The sequence below is a fragment of the Parasteatoda tepidariorum genome, chromosome 6 (assembly GCF_043381705.1).
Source record: "Parasteatoda tepidariorum isolate YZ-2023 chromosome 6, CAS_Ptep_4.0, whole genome shotgun sequence".
Lineage (NCBI taxonomy): Eukaryota > Metazoa > Arthropoda > Arachnida > Araneae > Theridiidae > Parasteatoda > Parasteatoda tepidariorum.
The window spans coordinates 45,069,806-45,084,900 of record NC_092209.1 but is presented as its reverse complement, the minus strand read 5'-3'; the positions used below and the strand labels follow the sequence as shown (position 1 = coordinate 45,084,900).

General features: G+C 30.9%; 2 protein-coding genes across 2 annotated transcripts; one reads left to right on the top strand and one right to left on the bottom strand.

The window, feature by feature from the left end:
• Window positions 1-1,671: 1,671 nt before the first annotated feature.
• On the bottom strand, window positions 1,672-2,088 carry LOC139425813 (protein FAM200A-like). Its single transcript, XM_071181774.1, has 2 exons — window positions 1,995-2,088; window positions 1,672-1,886 (listed from the first exon to the last, which is right to left on the bottom strand). Exons 1-2 carry the CDS (start codon window positions 2,086-2,088, stop codon window positions 1,672-1,674), a joined length of 309 nt encoding a protein of 102 aa, XP_071037875.1.
• Window positions 2,089-3,839: 1,751 nt separating this feature from the next.
• Window positions 3,840-14,748, top strand: LOC107442877 (uncharacterized). Its single transcript, XM_016056544.2, has 6 exons — window positions 3,840-3,989; window positions 5,643-5,747; window positions 6,773-6,893; window positions 9,947-10,065; window positions 13,510-13,707; window positions 14,611-14,748. Exons 1-6 carry the CDS (start codon window positions 3,962-3,964, stop codon window positions 14,676-14,678), a joined length of 639 nt encoding a protein of 212 aa, XP_015912030.1. The 5' UTR covers window positions 3,840-3,961; the 3' UTR covers window positions 14,679-14,748.
• Window positions 14,749-15,095: the final 347 nt, after the last annotated feature.

Sequence of the window (15,095 nt, the reverse complement as noted above, 5' to 3'; positions counted from 1 at the left end):
AGTTTTGAACGTGTTCTGAATAATCCATTGCATCATTTAAAAGTTTTCCCCTTGTCTATTTAGAGTCCTTTATACACTGATACTGTCTGACCACAGATATTACATTAAGTTACAACTTGTTATAACGATGGAGCTTCTTTTTAGAATGTATTCCGAATATTGTGCTTTAAAAAGTCTCTACAATTTTTTTTGAAAGATTCTTTCAAACAAATTTCTTTTTAAGGATTTTAACTTTTCTGTTATCTAATTATAAAATATTTGTCCTAACATGTTGAATTAAAAAGAAATGTTTGATGGTCAGCCGCTATGTATATGCTACTGTAAAAGTTGGAAGTCTGATAAATTCTAGTTTTTACAGGTAAAACCTAAGAGATACCAAAGTGGCTTGGTAAATGTCCGAAGTATGCTTTTATAAAATTTGATATCGGACATTTATTTGCTGTAAAACCTAAGAGTTACAAGCGTCTTTTGATAAAAGCCCATAGCGAGAGGTTACTGTTGATCGGATTTTCCATTCGCAGAAATAGTGGGTACTGTTAAAAATCGCCAAAACATGTTGAGCTACTTCGGGATCATAAAGGCAATTCTTCACCTACACGGTTAGTTTAGGGAATACTAGGGGCAGTGGCACTTTAACTAAAAAAACATCAGTCTGCGGCAGTGTTTCCCAACCTTTTTTGTGCCATGCCCCACCTAAGTCATTCTAAAATTCTTATGCCCCCCCCCTATGTAACATATACATAATTTCTAATAATGAAAAATTGAATTGTTCACTTAAGAAACTTAAGTGATAGGTTTTAGGAAGAAATCACTAGGAAATTGTTAACGAAACACAGTAAGTAAATTTTCAAAACATATAATGAAAACTAAAATTCAAATAGCTTTAATAAAGATTTTTCTATATAATAATTTAATATTTTAATTTAGTGAGATCCTTGCTGCACAGATATTTTATGTTAGGTTCCAATTTGGTTAGCTTCAGTCTCAAGTATCCCCGTTGCGTTATATCCAGACGATTTCTTTTTTTAGCAGTAAATCATTTACAGCACTAAATCCAGATTCAGCTAATTATAAAGATGGAAACGGTAGCAATAGTTTTCTTGCACATTTGGTTGAATTTGGGTATTTGATTTCTGTTTCCTCACAAAGGCATGCCATCACTACCTTTATATTAAATAAAGTTTTAACTGACTCATCATTTTGCTTTTCTGCGAGTTCTTCTTTGGCTGCCTCATCCATATTGGAAAATCAATTTGTTTTAAATCAGAGAATCTTTCTTTTAAATCAGCCGATAGAATTTTCAGATGATCGACAATAACAAGTAAAGCGGTATTATTTACTTCACATTTTTGGAGCCAATGAAACTGTTCAAAGTTTTTGTTGTTAATATATATCTGACATAACTCAATAAGGGTAATGAAACCGAATATCTTCGCTTTTGCATCAACAAGAGTTTTATTTGTTCCTTGAAGTTGCTTATTTAATATATTTAGTTTTTCAAAGATAACTCACAAATGCTATATCATCGACTGTTAACAGATACTTCATTTTAGGTTTGTCGCTTAAAAAATCACTAAGAATGTCAAACAGTTCCACAAATCTTTTCAAGCAGTTCCCTATGGAGAGCCATCTTACTTCAGTGTGAAGTAAAAGTCTCACATGGTCTGAATTTTATTCTTCACAAAATAGCTTGAAGAGAAGCTCACATTTGGCATTAGCTTTAATATCATTGATGCACTTTATTACGGAATGTAGTACTTCATTTAGAACAGGCAAGATGTTTCTAGCTACCAAGTTTTCCCTATGAATAACACAATGCACGAGAATCATTTCTGGATTCTCATCTTTCATCAATTTTTTGCAGCCATTTTTCTTAGGAGCACCATCTGCAGCACAAGATGTTATGTATTTATTGGTATATTATTGAGATCTATGTACTTTTTTTAGCTTATTATATATATCGTTGAAGGTAGTGGTGCTTTCCAATCTTTTACAGAACAACATTTCTTTAGAAAAATGTCCTTTATCAATATATCTTACGTAAGTCATCAATACTGCCACACTGTCTATCAAAGTTGATTCATCCATTTACACTGAGAATTTTCTTGTTTTCCTCTTTTCAACATGTTGTTTTTCAATATCTTCACTCATTTCATCTATTCTTCTGCTAACAGTATTGTTACTGAGTGGCATAGCTTTTACAGCTTTGTCATCTTTTTCAAGAACCGTTTTAAGAGATGCTGATATTGACGTTTTTTTTAAAATTCTCTCCTGTAGTATGATTTTTTCCAGATTTAGCGATGAATTAAAAAATTTGATACCTAGCCTCAAGAATACGATTATGAGTTGAAGTGTGAGCAGTAATTAGAGACTTTACTGTTGTCCTCTTTTTAAAATTTTTCTTTAAAGTTTGAAAGTCTACTGCAGGGGAGTTAACTTGACGACGCCAAAAACCCAGTTGATATTCTGTTCTCGTCAAAAGAATTTATAATATTTATTGGCTGCAATTATTTAAGAATTTGATTTTTTCTTTCAATTTTGGCACCGAAATCTAGCATTGCATTTAAATGGCCCGGAGCAAAAGGGTTAAACTCATGTCGAGTCCATTTTCGAATTGCCCCCCTTAACAATCAAATTGCCCCCCAGTGGGGCGTGGACCCCACGTTGGGAAACACTGGTCTAGGGTATACATGGCAAATTTATACCAGATAGGGTGAACCGGGCAATGGCACTCATATCCCTTGTCAGATTCTAAAAAATATCAGATTATTAATATTAGATTATTGAAAATTTTTAAAAGTAATACGCAGCAATTATCATTGATTGATAATTATGTTTGTGTATGATTTGGCGAAAAAATTTTCCATCACCACTTTTAATGAAAGAATACCATATATTGTATACAGTGTGTCTCTAAAAGCTTGAAACACATTTTAATTTTTTAATTGAAAATAAAAATTTTAAAAGGGAATGATTTGGCAATGGAAGGAGTTATAATTATCTTTCAAAAAATTACGAAAAATTAAANTTATTTTATATATATATATATATATATCTTTTTATAAATAAGGTCCTATTTGAAAAAACTTAACTAATGCACTATTCTACTGAACTATTGCAGAGGCTTCAATAATTTTTAAAAATAATTTTGGCAATAGTTTAAAAAAAAAAAAAATACCTAGTTTCGTGGTTTTTGAAGAAATTTTTTTTATCTTCTTTTCATCCCCGCTTTTTTTTAAAAATGTTTCCTTGTATGTTTAAATCATTAATTATAAGTTTTTGTAATTACAGAAAATGAAAATATAAAGTACAGTTTTAAGGATTTAGAACTAAAAAAAAAGTTCTTAAGTTTGTTTAGTTTCACATTTTTTTAAGCTCAAATTTTGTATTGTTTAAATTTTAGTTTTTATTATAATTAAAAATTCAAAAAAAAAAAAAAAAATAGGCTAAGTTCGAAGACTAAACCAAACAGCAACTGGAGAAAGAACTGTTTTAGGAAAATATTTATTTTCAACACCAAATGTTCCCACTTAAAATGTAGTTCAGTAGTGTGCCAAATTAATTACAGTTTTAATTAATTTAAACAAATTTATAACTAGATTTTTTGCATTGAATTAATCTACTGCTTGGTAAAAAATAATTGAAGCATTCTGTGTTTTGAAGATATTCTTTTTTGCTTCTGTACTTATAAAAACTTTAAAAAAAAAACATTATTATCTCTTATGAAATTCTTTTTAAAAATAACATTTTCTTAAGCTCGTTTTACTTGGATATTTTAAGACTAATCATTTGATTTAGATCCGGTATGGTAAAAACCTAATAATATTGTTGCACAATCATCCTTTTTATGTGGTTGAAATCGTTAGCATTTTAAGTTTCAAAAAGTAACTATTTTATTCCACTACCTTTTTCATTCTTGTTTGTAAAATCTCGTAAAAGTGTATCTTTCTATATTTTAATTATGAAGCATTCAATCTTGTTATCAATTCGTAAGTAATTTTTCAATTTGTAAGAATGATTTATTTCAACTTTTAGCCAAATAAATTATAAAATATTACGTATCTTAAAATATGAATGAATTAACTCTCACATTTTCATAAAAGAAAAATTTTTAGAATAAGCTTTTATATTTCTGAATATTACATATTATGCATTTTAAAAACTTTTCGGTATAAATTTTTATTTGTACATAGCCTAAATTACGCATTCAAGAAAAATGGACATAGTTTGAAATGGAAATAGATGAACACGCGCGTTTGAAAAAGTGGAAATAGTTCGACATGCACGATTGAAAAAATAGAAATAGCTCAACATCGTTTGAAAAAATCAACATGCACGGTTGAAAAAGTGGAATTAGCTTGAAATTCGTGATTGAAAAAGTGGAAACAGTTGAAAATGAGCCTTTTGAAAAAGTGGAAATAGCTCATCTTGCGCGTTTAAGAAAACGGATGAAGCATTTGATTTTGTTCGCTGTACTACTATTAGGACTACTGTATTATAAAAATTAGCAAGTTCATTACGAATAATGAATTTATTTGTTGTTTTAATAAAAGCAAGTGAATTAAAATTGTTTAGTATATTTTTAGGAGTATAGGTGTTAAAAATAGGTCATTGTTTAATATTAAAAAAGCGCATTTTGATTTGTATTTAGGTTTCGCTTCAAACGTGCATTCCGAATTATTTTTTTCTTTTTCTTATTGCTTTTTGTTTGTTGCCACATATTCAATTTTTTAACCGCACATTTTCAACCATGTTCATTATTTATTAATTTTCTTTTGCACTCATTTTGAGCTCTATGCTCAAAATAAAAGAAATTCCCCGACAAGGTATCTCTACAATGTAATTTGTAATTACAACGAGAAAAAGAATGTATACTTTTTTTGATTCAACTAATTTATAATAGACCTATTTTCGGAACAGTTTTATTTTCAAATTTAAACTTCTGTTTTTGAATAAAAAATGATATTTTAAAACACTTTTTGAGTTCTGGAGTGTTTTTAACTTGTGCAAAATTCGCTTAGAAATTTTAAATTTATTTATCAAAATATATTAATACAGAGAGGGTTATAACTTTAATAAAAGAGTCCTTTATGATACTTTAAGAGAACAGTTCTTGAGAGACTATTGGTTATTAGAAAATTAACATTGACTGCTGATAAAATCTTAATCATGTGATTTAAATCACATGGTTGGGCCTGATCGCGTGGTTGTGTTTTGCGGGTTAACGCTACAGCAATTGGCTTGTTATCATATCACGTTGAATCAATTTTCGGATCAGATTTAATTCGATACTTGTACGCGACGTCACGCGTGTGTGTTGAACCTGGTTGGCTCCTAAATCGTGGCATATACGAATGCCAGGATTTACCCATGATGACGTCACTTGAAGGTGTCCAATTATGTAACACTATAAAAAAAGTATCAGTTTTAAAAATGGGAGCACAGCTTGATTAAAATTTTTATTTTGAAGTTTATGTACTACGTCTTAGCGACTGTCAACATCAAACGATTCTGTATATTGTTCGGTTTAATTCTATTATTTCCATTGACTTATTTTATAAAATTTTGCGCATGTACTTTTTTTATACATATTCATAAACATATACTCTTTGGATGCAATTAGTATTGTTTTTATCTTGCAGAAGTTATTTCGATATGGATGGTTATAATAGAACACGAAGTACTGGCGGAAGATGGAATTGATATAAAAATTAAACCAAAGATTAGAACTTATTCTGTTTCAGTCGGTAAGTATTGTAGGAAACTGAATATTGTGCCAGACAAGCCAAATCTCAGCTTTTTTATGACGTATTAATTCCCTTGAAGTTTGACTTATGATGGATTCCCTTGAAGTTTGACTTATAATGGAGATATAATAAAGTCGAAGTTATGAATAAGCTTTTTTGTTGCTAATTGAGCTCTAAAATGTTTTTCATGGTAATTTTAGGATTAGACCACCACTAATTGAAGACATCTTTAAGAAACATTTTAAAATTTTGTTGAAATTTTTTACTGTAGTTAACAATTTTCAATGCGTTCTCATGTTGTTTAGAGAAAGTTGATACATTTAAGTATGTGTACGAAGTAGGCTGATATATATGTTTAGTATGTGTAGTTGATAGTGATGAGCATGTGATTGATAGTGATGAGTAGTGATTTAGTATGTGTTTATAATAAAGAAGCTAGAGAATGAAAGAAATTGAGTCAATGATTTAGCAGTGTTATTATTTTATCATTTTTTTTAAAAAATATATCTTTTATAATATTTTCAGTTCATAGAAATTTAGTATTTTTTTAGTTCATATTTTGCATCGATTTTATGTTCGGAAACATGATTTTGTATTATAAAATTTTCGCTGTTCTTTCTTTGAATTTGGAAGATTTCTGTCTCCCAGATTGTTGCCTATTCCAAATAGGAAACTGCTGTTTCTTTGAGTTCGACAGATTTCTGTTTACCAGATTCTTGTCTATTACAAATAGAAAACAGCTGTCTTATTCAATTCGGCAGATTGCTGTTTACCAGATTGTTGTCTACTTTAAACGGTAATGCATTTTAATTGAATTTTAAAGATTGCTCTTCGTCATATTGTGGTATAGTTTAAACGATAAGCTTTCATTGAATTCGACCAATTGCTGTTTTCCGAATTTTTTTTATTTTTGACATCGATTTATCTTAAATAAAATATAGTAATAGCAGAAAAAAGAACGGTAGATTTGTTAATTAGATTTTATACTATCGAAGATTAGTTTATTATTATTTCGTAAATTCTAGATCTGACTTCTGAGGAAATAATCGATGAACACCACAGAGATGCTCGTTCGCCATCTTCCTGCCAATTGCCGAAATCTCTCGATCACTCTCAACTATACTGCAAAAGTTTTCCATCGAAAATGTAATATTCTCCTATCATTTTTTTTAAATACATAAAAATATGTTTATTTAATTTAGTTGTATTAAGTATTGCATGCTATTTTCAACCCAATCCTTTCAGTTGTATAATTTGTGATACGCATCCCAACTATACTGTCTTCTGATATTTAATTATCAATTGACTAATCTTCCTATGATGCTTTCAGAAATTCAAATAGTTTAATATCCCCAAAATACTTAAAATAATTTTTTTCATTTGACGTCATTCTATCTCTTGAAATTTTCTGAATACTTTATATTTCCCTCACCCCCGCTGTAAAAATTTTGTTATGATTCAGTGATTTTAAAGTAAATATTTCTGTAAAAATTACGCTATATCAGCTTTTTTTTTGTTCCGTAAAAGTTTAAGGTAAAAATTGATCTCGCGGTATTAAGTGCCGACACTCAGAGTGCCAATACTTCTTACCCTCATTTGATCTCGAATTTTATAAAATGTACCTTCTGGGTGAGTTTTAGGTACCATCTTTAATTTACTGAGAAGAGTGGTCAAAAGGGGGTGGATCTTACTAGAGAGTGTTGTTTCCCATGTATACTTTTACACTAAATAAAATGAGATAAAAAAATAGAAGTCGATAAGACTAATTGTTGAGACTTTATTTGGTATATATAGTATGTATATACTATTTAGTTGAGGCGAGTGGAGAAAGACCGGGTTTAGTGTGGCTTTGAGAAGAACTCCTCCAGACTAAAAATCTGGGATTGTCTGCTGCTATGGTAACAAGCTAGAGCACATCTCTAATGGGGATGAAATGGAGGAAAGAAGGTGTCGATTGTCTTACTCACTCCGACCTATGTCATGATTAAGACAAAACTATTCCCCATACACCTCTATTCGAAGTAACTTTTCCTCGTTTCCATAGTAACCGCCACGACGCGAGACGGATGTCTGGAAAAGCTCTCCTGAAAGCTGCACTATATCTCGATTATATTGAGATTTGTTCTGCTATTAGGTACTAAGAAAGAATTGCCTTATTGGCGTGTTACTGCTGAACAAACTGTATTATATAAGTTTCATATAAGTTTGTTTTATTGTGGCAGCTCTATTATGTTTTTTGATTTTAAACTTTTCGTATTTATTAGTCATTACACGTTAAAAAAAGATTTTTAGCATAGATTATTATGGTTTTACTAAGGATTTTCAACATAGCAAACCGTAAGCATTCTGTTCAGAATTAACACTGTTCTATTTCGTTTTGATAACCTCTGATATCGGGGTAAGACCGAGTAGGGCCAATTAGTGGTGAGGTTCTTTATATGGTGAGAGTACTGCTTTCACCATATAAAGCTGATTTAGTACGCCAGGAGAAAGAAAAGGAAAAATGAAAGAACATAAAATAAATGTGCTTTCAATGAAGAGAAAGTTAATTTGCAGTGACGAAAAAAAAATTCTTCAAAGCAAAACGATCAAAAAAGAAAAGCGTATAAACAGAAACCAATATAACAGAACAGGTTTATCAAAAATGCTTAACTCCTCGACACACAAAGATGTTGATTGCTTATATTGTAATGTGGTATTTTCTAATTAAAAAAAGTAGGTCTAATGTGGAAAGCGTTTTTGTTGGGTCCACGAAAGCTAATTTACATTTGAATTTTGTACACAATATTCCGAAATTAATACATAAAATAAAAATATCTGCTACTTTTTCACTGAAATATTAGCGTTTCTAAATTTCCTACAGAGTTTACATATGCACTTGGTCTAACCGCGGCACTGGTGGAGAAGGATTAGGTGATTTGACTTATCTGTAAAAAAATCATTTTAAAAAAAAGTGTATCTATGACTTTTTGGGAATGATAAATTTTATAGAACTAAACAATGAATGTCTTGATTAAATCTGATAGTTTCTAAATCAAATAGTTTACCTTCAACAGTCTTCCGAATCTTAGCCACCAGGCCTTCCCCCCACTTTCTGCTGTATATAATGCATTAATACTTTTTTTTTGATTTAAACCTATTTACGCAACTGATATTTCTCTCTAGATAAATGCCATGAGAAAAAAAAGGAATGGTAAAAATTACCAGGATATACCACGTTTCTGGGTTTATGAGAATACAAAAAAGCTCTGTAATTTTCACTGAATCTCTTTGGTAATGATTTTGGTAAAACCATGCAGAAATTATAATTTAATAACATGTGATAAAGTTTGGCAAGTGTGGTAAAATTTGGTAATTTTGAGCATGATATTTATGAGCATTGCAATGATATTTTAGAGAATGGCGTAAAATCCTTTTATTCCTTTCAGTTTTGTGCTTTTTAATAAATTGGAGATAATAAAAACTATGACTTTTAAAATCAGAATTTAAGGTAAACCAATGCCATACGAATGAAAAAATTATCGGAAGGTTTAAATATAGTACGTATTAGTTTTATAGAGATTTCTAAGCTGACGTCATTCCCCTTACCTGTCCACTGAGAACCCATCGATGATCAATCAGTTACGTCAGACTTTAATAGGATATTTCGTAATTTATAGAGCTAACTTTAATTTTCTTTCCAATGCTTATAATGGGGATACTTCTAAGAGTATAATTGCAATACATAATTTTGAGCTTCAATAAAAAACTTTTGAATTATATTAACTAATTAAAGCAAACGAATTTCACAAGATGTTAAATATATTTAAAACTATCGATGTTAAATATATATAAATATATTTAAACACGAAATCATGCTGAACATTATGTTCGAAAGTGATCATTCCTTTTATATTATGTTCAAAAGAAGATATAATGTTCTTTCCTCGTGCATTTTTGCTAATTCTGACCGAACCCTTATCGAATATTACATGTTTTCATTTTTAACCGATTTCTCGTTGAGTTTAATGTGTTGTGTTGAATGCAAAGAGGAATACACATGCCTTTGGTTGAATGAATATAAGGAAATTCTTCATATTAATTAGTTTTATAGAATTTTCAATAAGTATAAGGAGTTTTTTTGATGAATTTCACATCAAAATTTAAATAGATGTAAGGGATTTTTAAGATATTTGTTAATGAATATTATATGTTTATAGAGAATGTTTGCAAACCTGTGTCTTTGGATATACACTGAGTACTGGAGTGCAACATAAGATGAGATGTTTTACAGATGTTGGGCAATGGACACCACGCCGAATGTTCGATGATTGTAAACGTAAGATTCTTAGTTAAAACTATTGTATTAATAACTTTGGTAGAAGATTCTTGTTTTCAAACTCAGGAAGCAATGTTTTATTTTTCGACATGGATTCTCCATTACACAGTCATAACTGTTTACTTCATTTCTTTCATGAAATATTATGCCGCTAATCCCTATAAATTCACAATAAGCTATATTTTATACGTAACTCTTATTTTCCAGGAATGCATCGGACTTACTTTCTTAATAATTTGGTGAACAACTTTTAAAACTATCAGAATGTCATGAGTTGTTCACATTGAGTGTTTAGGATAAATTTGTATATAAAATTATTGTTTTTTAAGAAAAATTAAATTCTAATTTGTTGAGTATAGTGCAATTTTCAGAGTCGTGCATATATTACTTGGTAAAGGCTTATTGTATATAGTTTCCACTATATTTGGTGAAGTAAACTGATTAAATTTTTAAGTTCGAAATTGCAGTTATCAAAAAAATTGCAAAAAATTACATAAAAATCAAGAAAAAGTAATATATAATTGACAAAATAACAATTGTTTGCAAAACTTAGTGCGAATATATTACTAAAAAAGTGCTTGCCTTTTAAACGAAGTATTTTTGCAATGAAGCCATTAAATTGATTCTAATGTGCATGAAAATATGTGTTGTTAGTTATAAAAAAAATGGATTAAATAAATTAATAAAACTATAACAGTGAGAAAAATAAAAAAAAGTGGCTACACGCATTGTAAATGATTCTAGTATACACCAACCGAAAATGGTGGCAACTATGCACCAAAATTTTTTACAGTGCATGGAAGTACTTGAAAGCATTATAAAAATTTTATTTAAATAAAAATCAGCAAAATGAATGATTAATTCTTATTTTTTCCATATTTTATGAATCAAAACAAAACAGCATTGGATAAATTTTTTGATTAACAAAATAAGTTATATTACAAATTGCTTTATTCCATAAAATAGTAGAGTTTTTTTTAAGTTGACATTTTGCACCATTTTCAGATTAGTAAAAAGAGTAGTGACTACATGTAACGCAATAATCATGAATAACTGTTACTAACTCTGAAGTATTATAAAAGTAGCATACTATTCGCTATAAAAAGTTATTTCATATGATGATATAGATTGTGGAGAATAGCCTTGAAGCAAACAAGTATTATCAATTAAGTTTTGAACATGCAAGTTATATTTAATTTGTCAGCATCTCTTAAAGTTAAAAGATGGTCAAAATATTCTAAAGCAGAGTTTCAGTTCTTGCAGTATTCTCAAACTGGTATCTTGGGAGATTCATCCACATTTAGATGCACCTGGATTTCAGACCCCACCCCTCTAAGAAGCTGAATCTTTGATAGGTGAGATGATATGGGGAGTTAAGGAGGGCTGGTGAACTCAGGGTTGCACACCCCTTCGTTTTGCCGTACGAAGGGGTGACGCTTCAGCAATTAGGTGTAAGGTGGAACTGAGGAGTCTTACTTGCTGATAAAAATATCTTTAAATGTCATATCAGGTAAACGAATGTCAGGAAATGGAAGTTACCATGTCAGGTAAGCAAAGAATCACTTTAACTAGTTTTACGATCCAACAGAAACAGAAATCGGAACTCTTTTGCTCCATTTTTGACTGAAGATTAAAAAAACAATTGGTTTTATTTGATGATCTCGTGAAGGTGATAAAGAATCATGCCTAGTACGCTCTCAGTTGCTGTAGTTCTTTTACGTCACACTAGAGCTGCGCAATGGGCTATTGGCGACGTTCTGGGAAACATTCCCGAGGATGATCCGAAGACATGCCATCAAAATTTTGATCCTCTGCAGAGAGGATGGCACCCCCGTTTCGGTAGCCCGACGACCTGCAGGTGAAGTCGAGCACTTTACGATAGACGAGGTTTAACGAGGACCAATGCCGCACAATCTCGGTCCCTAAGCGGACTGATCCAAGTGGTCACCCACTCGCGCACTGACCGCAGTCAGTGATGCTTGACTTCGATGATCTGCTGAGAACCGTGTCTTAACAATCAGTCCACTGCGGGACTAGTACACACTCAGAGCATTCTGGATTAGTACAAGACGATCACTCAATATCGCTTTCAATGTACGACAGATAAGGAAGGGGGTAGGAAATTCGCCTACGTGGAAAAATGGATGAATATCTCAAGGAATCTCTCAAGCAATTATGAAATTTTAAAATTTTTTGTTAATTCCTACTATAGTTTATTTGTAATGTGGATGACAGGAAGTCCAAAAACTTCGTAGAATCAGTACTTAAATTAGAATTTTAAATAGCTTCTCACAACACTGTAAGAAAATACATTAAAAAAGCCTTTTTCTGAGCTATTTTTTAGCTGGTACTGTATTAAAGTAAAGTTTAAAACATTATTATATTGAAATTCTTTGTTCAACATGATGTATTAAAGTAAAAAATTTATAATGATTGATTAGTTATTTTTATTGATATATGACTAGGCTCATACATGAAAATGAATGTTAAAATTGTACTTTATTAGTAATGTTAAAATGTTCATTATGAAAATGTTAAAATTGTATTTCACTCTTCGATTTTATAATTACATAACAGAATCCTAGATATCATGTAGCGTTACGGCGAACGTTATATTTTACTCTTTATTTGGTTGGCACAGAAAGATTGACTAATTAATCCTTTTGTAAACTTAGTAGAAATATTAGTATGCAAAGCTTGTTTTCTTAAAGATCGAATAAAGACACACAAAAATGTTTGCAAAAGAATCTCAATTTTATTAAGAGGTACTGTAAATATTATTTTTGTCTCTCATATGCAACATTTTGCTTGCGTTAACTTAATGATAAAGTCAGCCTTATCTAAAGTGTTAAAGAAAGTATATAAAAGACTGCACAAATAATCAGCGATGATCATAAAATATAAAATGAAACTTGGGTAGTTGAAATTTTCCTTGGTTTGAGAACGTTTTTTACTCTTGATTTGCGAATGGTGAATAATCCTTGATTTCATAAGGTTTTTCTAGCTTTGTTTTGTAAAGGCAGATTCCGTCTCGAGATAACAGGGTTGTTCATGCAAGCTTAATGCGAACCACATAGCGTGTAAAATAGAATAGTTAAATTTAACATCGTTTCAAGCTTGCATGGTTCATTTGATAATCATTTATAAACCTTTTTAGACTTTGTGATAAAGATTTGTTATTGATGATTGGTTGCTGACATTAAAATCAGCCTTACACTGTTTTCTGATATGTGTTTATGCAAGTTGAATGCTTACATAAATAGCATGCATGCTGCATTTACTAGTTATAAAGAACTGGCAAGAAAATTTAACATGAACATCAGACCAAATATAGCGGCTGTATATTGTAAATCGCTTTTTTTTTGTTTAACTTTTGATTACTAAATCATCGAAACACTGAGCTCATTTTAATGTTATTGTTTTGCTAATATCTCTTCTTTACAGCATTTGTTGATTGTGGTGTCACGCTGCAACCAGGTGGTAAAATGAAGTGCGCCACACATTTTGTAGATAAAGGAACTTCTTGTGACATATCCTGTGAGCATTTTGAGAACAGACGCGCTGTTCCAAAGAAAACTTATCGCTGCAATATAGACGGGAATTGGACACCAAAATTACCCCACTGTGCTAGACCTGGCTCTGGTATTTATGAACATTCGATACTTATACATGTGTGAAGTTTTGATTTTTTAAATACTAGACGTGCGACAAGACTGTAATTTTCTCTTTGTCGCTCTAGTGTTGTGTTAGAGTAAGTCTAATAAATTTCTTAAGTCTAAATAAATTTTTTATTTTTTATTTCCAATGAGCTGCACAATTTGTCTTGCCGATGAGCAGACCTGGTGCGTTCTTCAGAGGTGGTATCCACTCTTTCAGGACCACCACAATGGGTGAGATACCGTTAGTCATTTTAATTTGGACGTCTAGCTTCTGCCACACTAGATGGCAGCACCGAGACTCTATTTGGATGCTAAAGTGCACTAGGAATTCAATTTTGTCGGAAATGCCAAGAGCCAATAAGGCACTCCAGGGATCTTTTACATGCAGCATAATCATACGACGTGGCTGCTGAGGATTTTCTGCATCCGAAAATCCGGTGTTTGGGCCGGGGATCGAACCCGCAGACTTGGGCTCAGAAGGCCGACGACAAACCAACTGCGCCAATATCAATGTAAATTGATCCCACCCTTCTGAGAAGCGTTCGTAATTTTTGAATGACCAATAAATAAATATTTAGTTAGATTTCGCAGACAATGCAAGAGTTTATCTTCGTATTTTATCGAAACAGCAAGAAATTTTCTCGCTACGAATTGTTAATATGACAAGTTGTGCCTGCTACGAATTGCGCTCACGACGAATTGCGCAAACAACGAAATGTCGCCGAGACGAATTGTCCTACGACTAATTGATCTGGAGACGAATTTTTCCACAACGAATTGTGCTCGTCAAATTGACGTTTCACCGTTAGAAATTGAAACGCTAAAAAGGTATTTTAATTTTTAGGTAATTAAAAAGCCAACTCTAACATATCAGTTTTTATTTTAGGTATAATCCTTGTTCCGGAGCCAAGTGAAAAAGAACCGAAAGAATATTTTGACTTGAAGAATGCATAAAATATTTGAAAAATTACTGTGTTTTATAAAGTACAATGTTATTTTTTTAAAGAAAAATATCAATAAATGTAAATTACAATGTTATTAAGCAATGTTGCAATGCTATTATGCTTATTTATTACTTAAAATAAATTCTATTGTACTTGAGCAAATAAATTTTTTTTTGAGTTTCCATGTTTTTTACATTTAATATTACCCCGTGTCATTGCAATAATGACATAGTGTGCAAAAGTTATGATTTAATTTTATTTGACAAAATATGGAAACTCAGCAATAGTTGAAAGAATTTATTTACATGGCAAAAATCTTATAATAACAAAGGGATGTTTGTGCTAGGGTTTTAAAATTCGAGCAGCTAATATAAGGGGCAACATTAGTATATATATATATATATATATATATATACTTTACCCTTTA

Coding starts and splice junctions, on each gene's coding strand:
- LOC107442877 (XM_016056544.2), top strand. CDS start 3,962: ATGAAGCATTCAATCTTGTTATCAATTC. Junction 3,990..5,642: donor TTCAATCTTGTTATCAATTC/GTAAGTAATTTT, acceptor TTTATCTTGCAG/AAGTTATTTCGATATGGATG. Junction 6,894..9,946: donor AAAAGTTTTCCATCGAAAAT/GTAATATTCTCC, acceptor ATATGTTTATAG/AGAATGTTTGCAAACCTGTG.
- LOC139425813 (XM_071181774.1), bottom strand. CDS start 2,088: ATGGATGAATCAACTTTGATAGACAGTGTGGCAGTATTGATGACTTAC. Junction 1,887..1,994: donor TTCTAAAGAAATGTTGTTCT/GTAAAAGATTGG, acceptor CTTGTGCTGCAG/ATGGTGCTCCTAAGAAAAAT.